Source organism: Dama dama, chromosome 5, assembly GCF_033118175.1.
Source record: "Dama dama isolate Ldn47 chromosome 5, ASM3311817v1, whole genome shotgun sequence".
NCBI lineage: Eukaryota > Metazoa > Chordata > Mammalia > Artiodactyla > Cervidae > Dama > Dama dama.
The window spans coordinates 28377261-28396075 of NC_083685.1; the positions used below are offsets into that span (position 1 = coordinate 28377261).

At 41.8% G+C, this 18815-nt stretch overlaps 1 protein-coding gene across 4 annotated transcripts in view; it reads right to left on the minus strand.

Moving 5' to 3' along the window:
• Positions 1–12409: 12409 nt before the first annotated feature.
• Positions 12410–18815, minus strand: part of ZNF84 (zinc finger protein 84) — a 28017-nt gene continuing 21611 nt past the window's right edge. For all 4 annotated transcript variants that reach the window (XM_061142226.1, XM_061142227.1, XM_061142228.1 and 1 more), the window contains one exon: positions 12410–18537. In XM_061142226.1, coding sequence (XP_060998209.1) covers positions 16565–18537 — 1973 coding nt within the window. In that variant the 3' untranslated portion in view covers positions 12410–16564. The remainder of the gene's footprint in view (positions 18538–18815) is intronic.

Consider the following 18815-nt stretch of genomic DNA (forward strand, 5'->3'; position numbering starts at 1 on the left):
AGCTGGAATCAAGATTGCCAGGAGAAATATCAATAACCTCAGATATGCAGATGACACCGGCCTTATGGCAGAAAGTGAAGAGGAACTAAAAAGCCGCTTGATGAAAGTGAAAGAGGAGAGTGAAAAAGTTGGCTTAAAGCTCAACATTCAGAAAACTAAGATCATGGCATCTAGTCCCATCACTTCATGGCAAATAGATGGGGAAACAGTGTCAGACTTTATTTTTTGGGGCTCCAAAATCACTGCAGATGGGGACTGCAGCCATGAAATTAAAAGATGCTTACTCCTTGGAAGGAAAGTTACGACCAACCTAGATAGCATATGAAAAAGCAGAGACATTACTTTGCCAACAAAGGTCCATCTAGTCAAGGTTATTGTTTTTCCAGTGGTCATGTATGGATGTGAGAGTTGGGCTGTGAAGAAAGCTGAGTGGCTAAGAATTGATGCTTTTGAACTGTGGTGTTGGAGAAAACTCTTGAGAATCCCTTGGACTGCAAGGAGATCCAACCAGTCCATCCTAAAGGAGATCAGTCCTGGGTGTTCATCGGAAGTACTGATGCTGAAGCTGAAACTCTAGTATTGGCCACCTCATGTGAAGAGTTGACTCATGGGAAAAGACCCTGATGCTGGGAGGGATTGGAGGCAGGAGGAGAAGGGGACGACAGAGGATTAGATGGCTGGATGGCATCACCAACTCGATGGACATGAGTTTCAGTAAACTCCGGGAGTTTGTGATAGACAGGGAGGCCTGGTGTTCTGGGAGTCATTGGGTCGCAAAGAGTCAGACACGACTGAGCGACTGAACTGAACTGATACTGTGTTTTTTGTCGTTATTTTTCTTCTCTTTCACAAACATACTAACATAATTCTTACTGATTTCACTTTCCTCTGCCTACAACATTCTATTGTCTCCACTCAAATTTATCTTCTCAAAAGTTTCTTAAAACTCCTCCATCCAAGAGTAACTTCTCTCACACTCAAATTATTCTATATCATATTGCCCTGTTTTGTTTTTATCATAGCATTTATTTATACCAGATAAACTTCTTCTGTTTTTAAAAATTTAATGACTATTATCTATGTTCCTTCATTAGAATATCAGATCCTGAGAGCAGAAACCTTTTCTGTCTTATTTGGACCTTTACCTCATTGCCTAGAACTGTGGTAAATGGTATGTATAGGCTCATAAAATTTTTTGCATAGTTGAATATATTCAATACATATCTTTTTGTAAATGTGCATTCCTTCATTGTATCCATTTACTGTAAATTAGTCAAATAGATAAAAGATTTAAGTGTTTCAAATGTAACCATAGTCAAGTAATAGAAGACAATTTTATAGCCTATAACATTAAATTTGTGAGGTGAAATCTATGCTTTATAATTGATCTCCTCAATATGTTTTAAAAATCTTTTTCATCCATAATATTATAAGTATCCATATGATTGTATATGATGCTTTTGTTGTTTCTTATATTGCAATTACAAATTACCCCTTTTGGAATTGATGTTTTTTAGTGTAACATAGGGGTGCAATGGGGCTTCCCAAGTGGCTCAGTGGTAAAGAATTCACTTGTAATGTGGGAGACTTGTGTTCTATCTCTGGGTTAGGAAGATCTCCTGGAGAAGGAAATAGCAACCTACTCCACTGTTCTTGCCTGGGAAATCCCATGGACAGAGGAGCCTGGTGAGCTATAGTCCATGGAGTGCAAGGGTCAGATATGAATTAGCGACTAGATAACAATAGCAAGGAATCCAATGCTATTATTTCGTCCAAAATGTTTGGTTGAATGTCACAATAACATATATTTAATGAAACACCCTGCTCTTAATTTTTTAATTTACTTTTTAGTTGGAAGAAAATTGCTTTACAATGTTTTGTTGGTTTCTGCCATACAATTTAAATTTAAGTGACCCAGAGATTACATAAGGACAAATCAGAAGTCTTATGTTCACATGGGCTCCCAGACTCTGTCATATGAAGGTAAACTCCTGAGCAGATTTTTAAGAATAAGAATGTATAGATACACCCCCTCAGGTTTCTACTTTTGACTTTTTCCTATTCTATGACCCTCAGATCATAGTTTCAGCAACAGAGATTGGAAGCAGAGACAAATCAAACCTTCATCAAACTGGTCTTATGAGCAGGGTATACAAGCTTTTATAGACATTTTTCATTTCCCTTGGGCATATAGCTAAGAGGAGAATTGCTGAATCCTGTGGTCAGTTCTTGTTAATCTTTTGAAGAAACTGCCAACCTCTTTTCCAAAGTGGTTGCATATTGTTTTATACCCCCACCAGCAGTGTATGAAGATTTTGCTTTCTCACACCATTGCCAACACTTTGTCTTGCAGTCTTTTATGTCTGGCTATTCTGAGTATCATGTTGCATCTTTGGTTAATTTTTAAGAGTTGAAAACATGAAACAATCTAAACGTCCATCAATAGGTGAATGGATGGACTAACTGGTGTAACCATACAATGAACTACTCAGCAATAAAATAACAGGCTACTGATGCCCGCAACAGCACACACAAATTTCAAAAACATTCAGCTGACACAAAGGATTGCTTATTGTATAATTCCAAATATATGAAATTCTAGAAAAGATAAAAATAATCCACAGGGTTGAATGTGAGATCAATGGTTGCGGTTAGCAGTAGGAGTGAGATCTGACTGGGAAGAGGCATAAGGAAACATTTTGAGTGCTGGAAAGTTGTACACCTTGGTAGCAGTGGTGGTTATATAGACTCAGACATTTATCAAAATGCATGGAACTCAGGTCTTCTCTGGTGTTCCAGTGGTTAGGATTCCATGCTTCCACTCCGTGCAAGGGGCACAGCTTTGATTTCTGGTCAAGAACTAAGATTCCATATGCTGTATGGCAAGGCGCCTCCCCCTCCCAAAAAAAGGCATGGAACTTGAACTTTATGTTAAAATAGATATATTTTATTAATAAAATTTATTTTTAAAATGTGGTTCTGAAGAAAGAATGAAAATAGATAGACTAAAACTTGTTAAAGGAACAGTTTTTAAATTTTTTATTTATTTTTGGCTGTGCTGGGTTTTCATTGCCATGGAGGATTTTCTCTGGCTATGGTGAGCAGGCGCTACTCTCTAGTTGCAGTGCATGTGCTTCTCATTGCAGTTGCTCCTCTTGTTGCAAAGTAGAGGCTCTAGGGCTCTCAGCCATCAGTAGTTGGGGTTCCTAGGCTCTAGAGCACAGGCTCAATAGTTGTGGCACAGGGGCTTAGCTGCCCCATATGTGGGATCTTCCTGAATCAGGGATCAAACTTGTGTCTCCTGCATTGGCAGGCAGATTCTTAAACACTGAACCGCCAGGGAAGCCCTTAAAGGAACAATTTTTAAAATAGCAGGTCTAACCCCATTAGAAATCAGCAATTGATCAGAGCCTGGGCCCTGTGAAGGACAGCTCTATCACTGTTTTGTAAGGGGTACCAAGTACAGATGCACTGGTAATACACATATGCCCCAGAGGTGTAAGGCAAACCCCACAAAGATTTAGAAGCCTGATATCAATGATGTTTTTAGAAGTTTAGTGAACTAGCAATGCTGAGGCAGCCCTGTAAAGTAAGGGAGAAGTTAAATTCACACCTGACACCACAAAGAGGTACAACACTTAGTGGACCTCTCTGCATTAGGAAGGCAGTTTGGAACACACATGGAAATTCTACTGTGAACAGTTTCCAATTTTGAGTGAAGCCCAGATCAAGAGCTTGGCAGCAGGCCCGGTGTGGGTACAAGACTTCCTCCAGATGAAACTGCGAAATGCTGCAGGTCTTGTTGTGTTAGGACAGGAGGGAGATAGGACGCTGTGTGGAGTGGACTTCAGTCTCTAATAGATTTACAAAGGCCTCAGATTTGATAGGAAGACCATGACTTCTGTGGCAGAGAACTATTTCCACTGGAGAAATAGATTCTGTGACAACACACTGTAATAGAGACCAACCTCGTCACCATCATGTGGTCCTTGACCAGTGACAGCCATCCTCAGATGGATTATCAGGTTCATTGACTGCTGCTGCATCTCATCATATTATGGAAATGATCTATTTGGAATTGGGTGCTGGAAAGTACATAAAGTAAAATGCATAAATGGAGAGTCCAGAGCTCTGTGTCACTCATGGGGACCTCTCTATGACCACTAGCTGAGGAAAAGACAACTCAGGCCTGGTTCACAGATGCATCAGCACCATATGAAAGGCACCACTGATACGTGGAGCCCCCATTTTGTGAAGACCTTCCTACTGGTCAAAGCTATGAGCAGGATACTTGGAAACCTGCTTTATGTAGGAGGAGGGATGACTGGGAACATGGATATGAATCAATTTCTTGGCAGAAGTAACTCACTTGTCTGGTTGTTAGAATCCCAACAATAGGAAGAAAACTGGGACACCAGGGACAAGGAAGTGTGAAGGAAAGGCGATATGGTTGAACTTGGCACTTTGGTCATGGACATAAAGTGTGTGGAGTTTTGTGTTTCACACTGATGCCTAAAAGAGACAGAGAAAACAAACAGGACTGAGAGGCTCATTTTGTGCAAACCCAACAATGTATTTTAAGGCAGAGAAAGTGTAGTTATGGGATCATGATCATGGGTAAGTCCACTAGTATTAACATTTATCTGCTGCCCAGAAGCAGTCAGCCTGACACAAAAGAAAGTGGCCTGTTGACTGTTCCTAAATTTTGCTGTGTGTACTTGTGACCTAATGACAATTTCTGTCCTCAACTAACTTCTATATTTTTGATATTACAAAGATAAGTCTTTCATAAGCTGTCCCTCTAATTAGGTCCTTAAGATCCTGTGATCAATTAGCCACTTCCAAAGACTTCTATAGGTTGAGCAATTCTGATTACCACAATGGCCTTGAGTCCACTGTAGTTGTAACGGATGAGGTAGGCGCACAGCCACCGGTACATGATCATTACCACAAGGCCCTTAAGGAGCGACCAATAACCCAGCAGTTAGAAGTCCTACTGGGTCAACAGTCAGACTTGCAGGGGTCCTGGGTCAGAGAGAGTTCAATGAGAGACAGATGGGTGGCCTTCTCCCTGGGGCCTTCCAGACCCTCTGGCCTTGGGACGGTGGGTGAACTGAGGAGCCCAGGGACAAGTTGGGGGCCAGCTGGGTCCTGGATACCTAGTTCCCTGAGTGATGACTGCTGGACAAAGCCTGGGGACCTGGCCCTGAGGGCCTCCCAATTGAGATCTACCTTCTCAGCCAGGTCTGGGCACTGGTGGGAGGACCCAGACTAGGTGCTGGGTGACCATTCCACACAGGGAACCCCTGCTCTTAAGCAGGGCCTAGACCTCAGAGGGTGAAAATCAAGGCTCAGGACATTGAACAAATAAAGTGAGGGGTAACAATGCTGCTTTGCTTACAGGATTTGCTAAGTGTTAAAAGCTGCAAGGAGGAATGGAGACAGAATGAAATGCCTCCTTTTTTCTTTCTTGTCTGAAGAGAAAATAACATTAAAAAAACATTTATTTATTTATTTTTGACCGTTCTGTCTTTGTTGCTAAGTGTGGACTTTCTCCAGTTGAAGAGATCAGGGGCTACTGAAGAGTGGTGGTGTGCGGGCTTTCTATTTCCATGGTTTCTCTTGTGGAGCACAGGCTCTATGATACATAGGCTCAGGAGTTGCAGGCTGTAGAACACAATCACAGTAGTTGTGGTGCTCAGGCTTAGTTGCCCCAAAGCATGTGGAATCCTCCCTGACAAGGGATTGAACTTGTGTCCCCTGCATTGAAAGGAGGATTCTTAACCACTAGACCACCAGGGAGACCCTAACATTTGTTTTGTTAGAGGTTTATAGGCACATTGTGACCTGACCATTACCTGACCTCAAGAACTCACGTTTTTCTAGGATGCTGGGGATCCCATCACCCAGTAGTTTCTAAGAAATGTCTTCTGGTCCCTCTTGGGGGTCAAAATTGGGGGAATTGGTGAGTAAATTACTCATGATAAATCTACATCAGCAACCATATTTCCTTCAGTATTTATACTATGCCAGGGAATTTCTGGTATCTTAGTATTGGCCTCTGTCCAGTCCAGCTTTCAGCTGACTAACTAAACAGAAACAAAGGTACCAACAGATCAACAAAATCAAAATCTTGTTCACTGTAAAAGCTAATAGACAAACTTCTGCCAAGATGGAATAAGAAAACAGAATTTATTGATAATATTAATGAAAAATTCAACATAACTACAGATACAGAGAAGATTCTAAAATTAGTAAGAAAATACCAAAACTGCTGGCTGCGATGGACCGCTCAGAAGCGCGGCCGAAAGGAGCTACCCGTCGCCCGAAGTCAGGGGCAGCGGCCAAGAGGAGCAACCCCCCTGTCCAAGGAGCGGTGGCTGCACGGTTGCAGGAGGGCGGAGAGGAGCTACTCCACGTTCAAGGTCAGGAGGGGCGGCCGTGAGGAGATACCCTTCATCCAAGCTAAGGAGCAGCGGCTGCGCTTTGGTGGAGCAGCCATGAAGAGATACCACACATCCAAGGTAAGAGAAAACCAAGTAAGATGGTAGGTGTTGTGAGAGGGCATCAGAGGGCAGACACACTGAAACCATAATCACAGAAAACTAGCCAATCTGATCACAGGACCACAGTCATGTCTAACTCAATGAAACTAAGCCATGCCGTGTGGGGCCACCCAAGACGGACGGGTCATGGTGGAGAGGTCTGACAGAGTGTGGTCCACTGGAGAAGGGAATGGCAAACCACTTCAGTATTCTTGCCTTGAGAACCCCACGAACAGTATGAAAAGGCAAAATAACAGGATACTGAAAGAGGAACTCCCCAGGTTGGTAGGTACCCAACATGCTACTGGAGATCAGTGGAGAAAAAGCTCCAGAAAGAATGAAGGGATGGAGCCAAAGCAAAAACAATACCCAGTTGTGGATGGGATTGGTGATAGAAACAAGGTCCGATACTGTAAAGAGCAATATTGTATAGGAACCTGGAATGTTAGGTCCATGAATCAAGGCAAATTGGAAGTGGTCAAATGAGATGGCAAGAGTGAATGTCGACATTCTAGGAATCAGCGAACTAAAATGGACTGGAATGGGTGAATTTAACTCAGATGATCATTATATCTACAACTGTGGGCAGGAATCCCTTAGAAGAAATGGAGTAGCCATCATGGTCAACAAAAGAGTCCAAAATGCAGTACTTGGATGCAATCTCAAGAACAACAGAATGATCTCTGTTCATTTCCAAGGCAAACGATTCAATATCATGGTAATTCAAGCCTATGTCCCAACCAGTAATGCTGAAGAAGCTGAAGTTGAATGGTTCTATGAAGACCTACAAGACCTTTTAGAACTAACACCCAAAAAGGATGTCCTTTTCATTATAGGGGACTGGAAGGCAAAAGTAGGAAGTCAAGAAACACCCGGAGTAACAGGCAAATTTGGCCTTGGAGTACGGAATGAAGCAGGACAAAGGCTACTAGAGTTTTGCCAAGAGAAGGCACTGGTCATAGCAAACACCCTCTTCCAAAAACACAAGAGAAGACTCTACACATGGACATCACCAGATGGTCAACACCAAAATCAGATTGATTATATGCTTTGCAGCCAAAGACGGAGAAGCTCTATACAGTCAGCACAAATAAGACCAGGAGCTGACTGTGGCTCAGATCATGAATTCCTTATTGCCAAATTCAGACTTAAATTGAAGAAAATAGGGAAAACCACTAGACCGTTCAGGTATGACTTAAATCAAATCCCTTATGACTATACAGTGAAGTGAAAAATAGATTCACTGGACTAGATCTGATAGAGTGCCTGATGAACTATGGATGGAGGTTCGTGACATTGTACAGGAGACAGGGATCAAGACCATCCCCATGGAAAAGAAATACAGAAAAGCAACATGTCTGTCTAAGGAGGCCTTCCAAATACCTGTGAAAAGAAGAGAAGCGCAAAGCAAAGGAGAAAAGGAAAGATATTCCCATTTGAATGCAGAGTTCCAAAGAATAGCAAGGAGAGATAAGAAAGCCTTCCTCAGTGATCAATGCAAAGAAATAGAGGAAAACAACAGAATGGGAAAGACTGGAGGTCTCTTCAAGAAAATTAGAGATACCAAGGGAACATTTCATGCAAAGGTGGGCACAGTAAAAGACAGAAATGGTATGGACCTAACAGAAGCAGATGATATTAAGAAAAGGTGGCAAGAATACACAGAAGAACTGTACAAAAAAGATCTTCATGACCCAGATAATCACGATGGTTTGATCACTCACCTAGCGCCAGACATCCTGGAATGTGAAGTCAAGTGGGCCTTAGAAAGCATCACTACAAACAAAGCTAGTGGAGGTGATGGAATTCCAGTGGAGCTATTTCAAATCCTGAAAGATGATGCTGTGAAAGTGCTGCACTCAATATGACAGCAAATTTGGAAAACTCAGCAGTGGCCACAGGACAGGAAAAGGTCAGAAAGGCAATGCCAAAGAATGCTGAAACTACCGCTCAATTGCACTCATCTCCCATGCTAGTAAAGTAATGCTCAAAATTTCTCTAAGCCAGGCTTTAGCAGTATGTGAACTGTGAACTTCTGGATGTTCAAGCTGGTTTTAGAAAAGGCAGAGGAACCAGAGATCAAATTGCCAACATCTGCTGGATCATTAAAAAAAGCAAGAGAGTTCCAGAAAAACATCTATTTCTGCTTTATTGACTATGCCAAAGCCTTTGACTGTGTGGATCACAATAAACCGTGGAAAATTCTGAAAGAGATGGGCATAACAGACCACCTAACCTGCCTCTTGAGAAACCTATATGCAGGTCAGGAAGCAACAGTTAGAACTGGACATGGAACAACAGACTGGTTGCAAATAGGAAAAGGAGTATGTCAAGGCTGTATATTGTCACCCTGCTTATTTAACTTATATGCAGAGTACATCATGAGAAACGCTGGGCTGGAAGAAGCACAAGCTGCAATCAAGATTGCCAGAAGAAATATCAATAACCTCAGATATGCAGATGACACCGGCCTTATGGCAGAAAGTGAAGAGGAACTAAAAAGCCTCTTGATGAAAGTGAAAGAGGAGAGTGAAAAAGTTGGCTTAAAGCTCAACATTCAGAAAACTAAGATCATGGCATCTAGTCCCATCACTTCATGGCAAATAGATGGGGAAACAGTGGAAACAGTGTCAGACTTTATTTTTTTGGGCTCCAGAATCACTGCAGATGGTGATTGCAGCCATGAAATTAAAAGATGCTTACTCCTTGGAAGGAAAGTTATGACCAACCTAGACAGCATATTGAGAAACAGAGACATTACTTTGCCAAAAAAGGTCTGTCTAGTCAAGGCTATGATTTTTCCAGTGGTCATGTATGGATGTGAGAGTTGGACTGTGAAGAAAGCTGAGTGCCAAAGAATTGATGCTTTTGAACTGTGGTGTTGGAGAAAACTCTTGAGAATCCCTTGGACTGCAAGGAGATCCAACCAGTCCATCCTAAAGGAGATCAGTCCTGGGTATTCATTGGAAGGACTGATGCTGAAGCTGAAACTCTAGTACTTTGGCCACCTGATGGGAAGAGTTGAATCACTGGAAAAGTCCCTGATGCTGGGAAGGATTGGGGGCAGGAGGAGAAGGGGACCACGGAGGATTAGATGGCTGGATGGCCTCACCAACTCGATGGACATGACTTTGAGTGAACTCCGGGAGTTGGTCATGGACAGGGAGGACTGGCGTGCTGCTATTCATGGGTTTGCAGTGAGTCGGACATGACTGAGCGACTGAACTGAACTGAACTGAACATTATATAAAGTACTGGAAAGCCAGCCTACCCAAACTTCCTGGATAATCTATGAAGCAGGGGCTTCCCTTGTGGCTCAGTGGTAAAGACTCTACCTGCCAATGAATGAGGTTTGAACCGTGATCTCACATGCTGTGGAGCAAATAAGCCCATGCACCACAACTACTGAACCCATGCTTAAGAATAACTCTGAGCCTATGAGCTGAGGCTACTGAAGCCCACATGCCTAGAGCCCATTCACCACAAGAGAGGCCACTTTAATAAGAAGCCTGCACATTGTAACTAGAGTAGCCCCTGCTTGCCACAACTAGAGAAAGCCCACGCAGCACTGAAGACCTGGCACAGCCAAAAATAAAACAAATGAAATTATTAAAAAAAATTAAAAAAAAATCCTATAAAGCAGTGTGTGGAAATGTGAGTGCTATGGTATCTTCTGTAGTGAGTTCCTAATTCTTCACAGGGTGTCGCCTAGCTTCTGGAATGCATGTGGTGCATTGGATCTTCAAGCTACTGGCTACTTCCTGTACAACCTGCTTGACTGAATGATTTCACTGCTGTGGTGGGGCATACTGATGTTCTGTGAATGTTCAGATAGTCCGGATCTCTTCAGGCTATATTAGGACAATCCTGGAGTAAAGCTTAATTTTTTTCTGTTCCATGATAATGAAAAAATTTCCTTTTTCCTGAGAAGGATACAAAAAATCTAAGGGTATGAAAATCTGCTTTAGAAACAATGCCATGTGTGCAAGTTGGATCACTACTTGACTGAGCTTGTGTGCAGACTACAGTCATTCTCTAGGCTACGTTGGGCTTCTACACCATCTATGCTACCTAATTAAACAGGATTATGATAGGCATATTCACCTTGCCAGTCTTTAAGAGCATCCTAATCTCTGCCACCCTCCCTGCTGAGCCCCCTACCTGGAATGCAATATGTATATATTTTTTCATTCACTATCTTATCTGGGGAGTAAGTTTCAGAGCCATCCATCTGGCCTCCTCACCATGGTGGTCCTTAACAAAAGACTAGGGATCCAATGCAGGGGTTACTCTGATGGCCAAGAACGTCAATCCTGTCCAACAGCAGTCTCTCGCTGATTTGGCCACTACTGAACGTCTAAAATAAGAGACGAAGACTGAGTCCCCAGTATAGCACAATTACCAGGAGAGACCAACTAGCACTTGACTATTTTGGCCCTCAAAAGGCCAGTGTTTGTCCTCACAGGAAAATCTCATATTCCAGGCATGTGTTTTCTTTCCTGCCCCCAGGGCCTCAGCTGGCACCACTATCCAAAGGCTTACAAAATGTCTGGTCAGCCAGTATGCTATCCTACACACACTGCATTAGACCAGAGGACCCACTTTGCATTAAAGGATGTGCAAGACTATGCCCAGCACAAAAGGAACCACTGCATGTACCAGTAGCTGCTTCTGCAAGAGAGCTTTGGAACAGCCTAGTGAAAGCACAGTTGAAGCCCCAGCTTGGAAGCAATATTCTGCCAGGACAGGGTGCTGCCCTTCAGAGTGCAGTCTATGAAATGGACAAAAGCCAGTGCTGTGTTCTCAAAGTGGAAGAACCCAGCAGTGAGGGTGGGCCTCACCAACCACCACTACCAAAGACCCTCCAGGGGCCCTGTGCTTCCTGGACACACCACTCCAGGCTGCAGAGTTAAGAGGTCTTGAGCCCCACAGGAGACATACATTTCACCAGGGACAGAGCATTTTCCACTTAATAAAGATAGACATGACTTGAGGATTGTGCTCCTTGTAACCAGGGACCAGCAGGAAAGAGGAGCTGTTGTTTCTGCAGGGTGTCTGATACATCATGGGGAAAATGGGCTGCCATCAAACATGGGTCAGGGAATCTGAGTTGATGCGGGTAACCCACCGAGATGCTTCTTGGTTTTCTTTCCTACTTGTGATGGTAACTGGAGAAACACCACAGCTCAGGTGTGAGAAGGTATTGGTGACCAGGGCCCAGAGCCCTTAGGAATGAGGATCAGGCTCATGCTCATGTCAGCAAGGGTGGTAGCTGTGAGAATCTGGAATGCATAACAGGTGAGAGCAAACAGTTGCAACAGGAGGTCTGTAGTTCATCCTGATTTCCCTCTTCTTAGTCTCTCTCTAGACAAACCCAACCTTGGAAGGGATGCTCTGTGCAGTCGTGGAGCTGAACCACCCAGATCCCTCTTCCAGGAACCTGCTGCCCAGTGGCTGGGACTTCCTCCACTCGCCAGCTTGTCCAGAGTTGGTCTCAGGGGAAAAGGGCTGCTTCACCCGAGCTCATGCTCTCCCCAGGACAGCCTGCCTCTGCTGACTGACAACCCAGGGTTGTAAGGGCCTGGATGTCATGGCCAAATATGAGACACTTTTATGAGTGATTCTCTTCAGAGCCCCTGCTGGTCTGGCCAAGGTCTCCACAACCTACAATGCAGTTATGATTTTTCCTTTGACCAATCCATTCCTTTCTCTTCTCCCATTACTTCATATTGATTCTCAATAAACATCTTACATGCCAAACTTCATCTCAGTATCTGCTTCCAGAGGCCCCAACTTATGACACAGCCTGACCTTGCTGTCAGTGAGGAGCAGCACTTGGGTTGCAATAATGAACACAACTTGAACCAGCTGAAACAAACATGGGGATTTATTATAAGGATATTTGGGATATCTCACAGAAAAGTCCAATAATCAAGGCAAGAAAATGGCAGAGATGAAGCCAGACTTCAAGACAAGAACCAGATCCTGGAACCCAGCCAGGATGCTCATGACTTGGCTTCCGTGGTGGCTTCACACTTCTCTCATTGCAGCTATGCCTCCTCATGTGGTAGAAAACACAGCCACTGACACCACTCACACTTATGAACCAAAGCTTCGGTTGTTAAAATTATATAGACAAACAAGAGTCCTAGCTTTCCAGAAGCTTCCTAATGGGAAAGATAAAACATGCAACAATTGTATCACCAGTGACAAATACATGTACAAGTTCACATAGGTTGAATAGGTATTAACAAGGAACAAGGGCATTTCAGTGGCAGTAGATCAACAAAAAAGCACACACACATAAAAGCGTAAAATGAGAGATTGTGGAACTCTCAAGTAGTTTAAGGAAGCAAAAACAAAACAAAACCAAAACTGTAAGAGGAAAGATAAAGTATTCAGAAATTATGAACAGGTATGGTTTTGTATAAAAGTCCTCATATACCATGAGGATATTACACCTTAAATCCACAATGTGTGTGTGTGTGTGTGCGCACGCGCACACGCATGTGCTCAGTCATGTCCAACTCTTTGCAACCTCATGGACTGTAGCCCACCAGGCTCCTCTGTCCATGGGACTTGCCAGGTAAGAATACTGGAATGGGTTGCCATTCCTTCTCCAGGTGGATCTTCCTGATCCAGGGACTGAAGCCATGTCTCCTGTGTCTCCTGCAATGGCAGGCGGATTCTTTACCACTGAACCACCTGGGAAGCCAAGCCTACAATTAGCCACATGATATTTCAATACAAGAGTGTATAATCAGAATTGCATCTTAAAATAACTAGTATATATAAGTGCAAAAAATGGACTGAAAGGATGAAAAGGGCAAAAAATATGCATACAGCTGCAAAAGTAATGGCTGAGTTAGTTAACTGGCATGCAGGCCAGCACTAGGTGCTCAGCATCTGAAAGCTTGTTGGTATCATGTTTGTAGACTGACAAACTCAATGAAATTGACAATCTGGGTACATACTGGAGTAAATGACCAAATGACTGAGATCTCAAGTGTAGGGTCCAAATGTCTATGGATGTATACTTTGCTATGTAATACAGATATTGGTAGATATGTCTGGTATTCTTTGGGTTCATTTCATCTCAGGGTTCTACATGTGATGAAAATGTCACATGAAATCAAAATATCAGGAACATACAGATCCATACAGATAATGGTGTCTGAAAATATCAAAGCCCACAAAGAAAAGCTGAACACAAGGCAATCCTGGTATAGGTCTCAGAATTCATAGATGGGACCTCTAGAAGATCCAGTACTTAGTGTAAGGAATAGAATAGAAAGTGTGCTCTGCAGGATTGCTTCCACACCAATGGAGGAACCTGGGTGGTGAAAGAGGAAGGGAAAGGAGATGCTCCTCCTCAAGTATTCCATCTAAATGTCATTTATTGAGCTTCACAAAACCATAAGTAAATCCAGCCTAACTTTAAAATTGGCTTTCTTCTTGATGCAGCATTTGTAGTAGGAATCGGTGAGGGGAAATATATTTTTGTGGTTTACCAAGGTGACTTAAAAACGTGACACTAAGAATTTCTAATTTCAGAATCAGAGGCCTCTTGTGACCCTTCAGAAGACAGAATGCCAGGTGAGTTCTACACCACACACCTGGGATGTGGAACATCAGGTATTTTGATAAACAAAACCCCTGCTGCCAGCATCAGCCCTGACACAGGATGACTGACATCAGATCCTTAGGAAACACATTCGCCCTTGGGATTCGATCAAAAGGCCAGTGAAGTTTTATCATCTCATAAAGGAAGTTCTAATATTAACTGCTTAGTAGTTCAAAAATAATCTAGAACAGGAGTGAGCAAAACTAGGAAGTTTTTAGACAACAGACTCCTCAGCTGAATCCAAGACCCAACAAGTCAATCACTGGGCTGAGGAAAGAGACCCAGGATAGACGGAAAAGAAAAAAATGGGGGTTGGGGGGGGGGGGACACAAAACAAAACCCAACAACCCACAAAGTAAAACACCACACGGTAACTACTCGTTCCTTTACAAAGGTCTGTTTCACCAACCCGGTAAAATGACCTTAAGGTATTAGGGAGAAAAGTAGGAAGTCCATAAATTTATGTATGAATAAAAATTTGGGAAATAGGACTTTGTTGAAATTCTGGTACAATAGTTCATAAAATTACCCTCATTTATTTAGTATTCCAATTTTCCAACAATGATGTAAAATTGTAGGTAAAGAAAAAATTACTGCTAGAATCAAAGGTACCAAACACCACACTGGTAAGACGACTTGTGCATGAGAGAAGGCCTGATTTTTTCAAGTATGGAAACAAGGTCAATGCTAGACTTTTCTGAATTTCACCATCATACAAAAAACATAGTTGATTTTGTCGAACAACATTATAAAGAGATTGCTACAAAATTCTAAATAAACCTAGGCATGGTTCATGCATTTTCAGAAGGAACCACCCTTATAAAATGGTAAGCACACATGGGAACTTTCTCATGTGCATGATACAACAGGTGAAAGGCAAGTGAAACACTAACATTTCCAGTGATGAAATAATAAAAAGCTTGATTTCTGATACCTGTCTGGTAATCACAGAAATCTGCAGGAAGGCAAAATAGGCTTCCTGGGATACATCAAAAATATGGTTCTCACCACAAAATCCTTTATATTTTATATTCTCTGGACAGTGATTCTCAAATACCTAGTTTCTTCATCTAACTTTTACGGAATATTTTACAAAACACCAAAAACATAATAGCAGCACACAATATTCATGACAATTCATCACAGTAAATTAAAATACAAGTTGTACTTGGGTGACATAGCACTTAAGATACACACACTGGATGCATGGAGGCACCTCATTACACAAGGAGGGCATTCTGCTCCAAGTTAATGCCACTGAGTAGGAGTGTAGAGCCACAGTTCATTCTCCTCACAATTTACTCATGCCATTCTGCAGTTCTACACTAGAATACTTATTAATCAGTTTTCATATAAACTGTTTCTCAGAGTCTAGGATCCAAAAGACTTTATATAATGTTGGCTTTTGCTACTAAAGAGAAAGGTCAGTGCCAATAATAGAGCCTTTTATAAACTAACAAATCATAAGGAAATGTGTTGACATTACTCATGCTACTTATTGAGCAGTAAGACATGTCCTACAAGTTATCATTTTTATAGTATTATTAAAATAGAAAAACCAGTGGCATGTGGTATGTCTTGATAGACATCAGAGGCACTACAAGGCATGTACATCTCATGCTCCCAATTACATTACCATATGTAATTCCAAAATACAAAACACAGCCTGTGACACAGGAAAATAAGCCATAATTATATACCATGGAGAAATTTTGTATTCCAATGACTCAATTTATTCACATTTTTAGAAACTTCATACTTGAGCCTTAATATAATTTAGAACCAGTTATTTTTGGTACCTATGTCTATAAAGAGTGCATGGCTTTCCATTATAGCATTATTTCTAGGGGCATGTATTTCTAGTGTCTTTAAACTGTTAGGTATACCCACAGGATACAACATGGTGGGGTTACTTGCCGAAGATTGTCCTATATTTAGTATTTTCAAAGAATTCATTCCTGAGGGCATCTTCTTATGTACAATGAGCTGTTATTTCTTGATGAAAATATCACCTCACTTGCTGTATTCATGAAGTTTCCCTTAACTCACTGGAATAGGATTCATTTTCAGTGGGAATTTTTCCAATGGCTAATGAAATTTGATCTCTGGAAAGCTTTCTGATAGTCACAGTATTCTTCTGTACTGTTAATTTTCTACTGAAAAAGGTTTGAAAGGTTTTTGAAATCCACTGCAATTCATAGGGTCATTCTCCCTCTGAATTCTAATATAATAAACACATTAATCTGCTGAAAGCTTCCCTGACATAACCTATTTGGAGTTCCTAACTTAAAAGTGTATTATATATATATATATAATGTGATGTAGCTATTATCTGAAAGATTTACCATAACTGATGAGGTAAGATCTCTGTCAAAGACTAATATTAACACCACTCTTAGGATTTCTTTACTGTATGAGTTCTCCGATGATTAATAAGCTGTGACTTTTGGGAGAAGGCTTTCCCACACTCACTGCATTGAAAAGGTTTCTCTCCTGTGTGAATTCTCTGATGATTAACAAGCTGTGACTTCTGAGAGAAGGCCTTTCTACATTCACTGCAACTGTAGGGTCTCTCTCCTGTGTGTGTCCTCTGATGTGGTATGAGGTGTGACTTCCGAGAGAAGGCTTTGCCACAGTCGCTGCATTCAAAGGGTTTCTCTCCTGTATGTGTCCTCTGATGATTTATGAGACTTGATCTCTCCCTGAAGGCTTTCCTACATTCACTGCATTCATAAGGTTTTTCTCCTGTATGAGTTCTCTGATGTCTAATTAGTTCTGATTTTTCAAAGAAAGCTTTTTGACAAAGACTGCATCCATACGGTTTCTCTCCTGTGTGAATTCTCTGGTGAGTATTGAGCTGTGACTTCTGGGAGAAGGCTTTTTCACAATCCCTGCATGCGTAAGGTTTTTCTCCTGTATGGGTTCTCTGATGTGTTGCAAGACTTGACTTTTCACCAAAGGCTTTCCCACATTCATTGCATTCATAGGGTTTCTCTCCTGTGTGTGTCCTCTGATGTGATATGAGATGTGACTTCTGACAAAAGGCTTTCCCACACTCACTGCACACATACGGTTTTTCTCCTGTATGAATTCTCTGGTGATTAGTAAGGCTTAATTTTTCACTGAAAGCTTTCCCACATTCACTGCACTCGTAGGGTTTTTCACCTGTATGAGTTCTCTGATGTCTGACAAGCTGGGATTTCCTGCTGAAGGCCTTCCCACACTTAGTGCATACAAAGGGTTTTTCTCCTGTGTGTGTCATCTGATGTGATAAGAGGTGAGATTTCTGGGAAAAGGCTTTCCCACACTGGATGCATCCATGAGGCTTCTCTCCTGTATGGGTTCTCTGATGGTTAATAAGACTAGACCTCTCTCTGAAGGCTTTCCCACATTCACTGCATTCATAGGGTTTCTCTCCAGTATGAATTGTTTGATGTCTAATTAACTCTGATTTCTCAAAGAAGGCTTTTCTACAATCACTACATCCATAGGGTTTTGTTCCTGTGTGGGTCCTGTGATGTGTGACAAGCTGTGACTTCCTGCTGAAGGCTTTCCCACATTCTCTGCATTCAAAAGGTTTCTCTCCTGTATGAATCCTTTGATGATTGATGAGATTTGACTTTTCACTAAAGGCCCTCCCACATTCAGTGCATCCATAGGGTTTCTCTCCTGTGTGTGTCCTCCAATGTGATATGAGATGTGACTTCCGGGAGAAGGCTTTCCCACACGCACCACATTCATATGGTTTCTCTCCTGTATGTGTCCTCTGATGGGATGTTAGCTGTGACTTTTGGGAGAAGGCTTTCCCACATTGGCTACAATTGTAAGGTTTCTCTCCTGTATGAGTTCTATGATGTGTAATAAACTGTGACTTCTGGGGAAAAGTCTTGCCACATTTACCACAGCCATAGGCTATTTCTCTTATATGTCTGCTCTGATGTTTAATGAGACTTGATTTCTTACTGAAGCGTTTCCTACATTCACTACATTCATAGAGTTTCTCCCCTGAACGACTTCTGTGATATATGATAATCTGTGACTTCTTATAGCTAACTTTATCACATGCATAGTATTTTAACCAAGTATCAGTTTCCTCAGTCTTGGTATGGAGAAATAATTTATCAAATATGTTTAAGTCAGCTGGTTCCATTCTTCCATAGTTCGCTTTTGGAATAAGAAAATCTAAATGATGTTTTAAAATTATCCCATCTATGTCACCTTCTTTGTTTGATTTCCTTAAAGGAATAAAGTTTGTGCTCAGATTAAACTTTTTTCCAAGTGCATAACATTCATGATCTTGTTTCATATTTTTAAACTTCTTGTTATCCTTGTGCCAAGTCATGTGACCATTTACTTGAAAGACTTGATCTATGAAGAAAAAAAAATCCTGTAAGTTCTTCCATGGTTGTGTTTACTGAATAAAAACCTAGAAATGCTATTTGAGGGAATCAATGCTTTTTAATGTTTAGTTTCCTAATATGACTGCAATGTCTAACCTCCAGGTATTGAAAAACACTTTAAACAAGAACAGAAAGCAGACAGTAGATTAAGTTTGAATGAAACTGACCACCAACTTGGGGCAAAGGGTGTAATCACTGAACAGGCTACATGGGCTTACTACACAGGTCCTCAGTGTCACCTGCCTC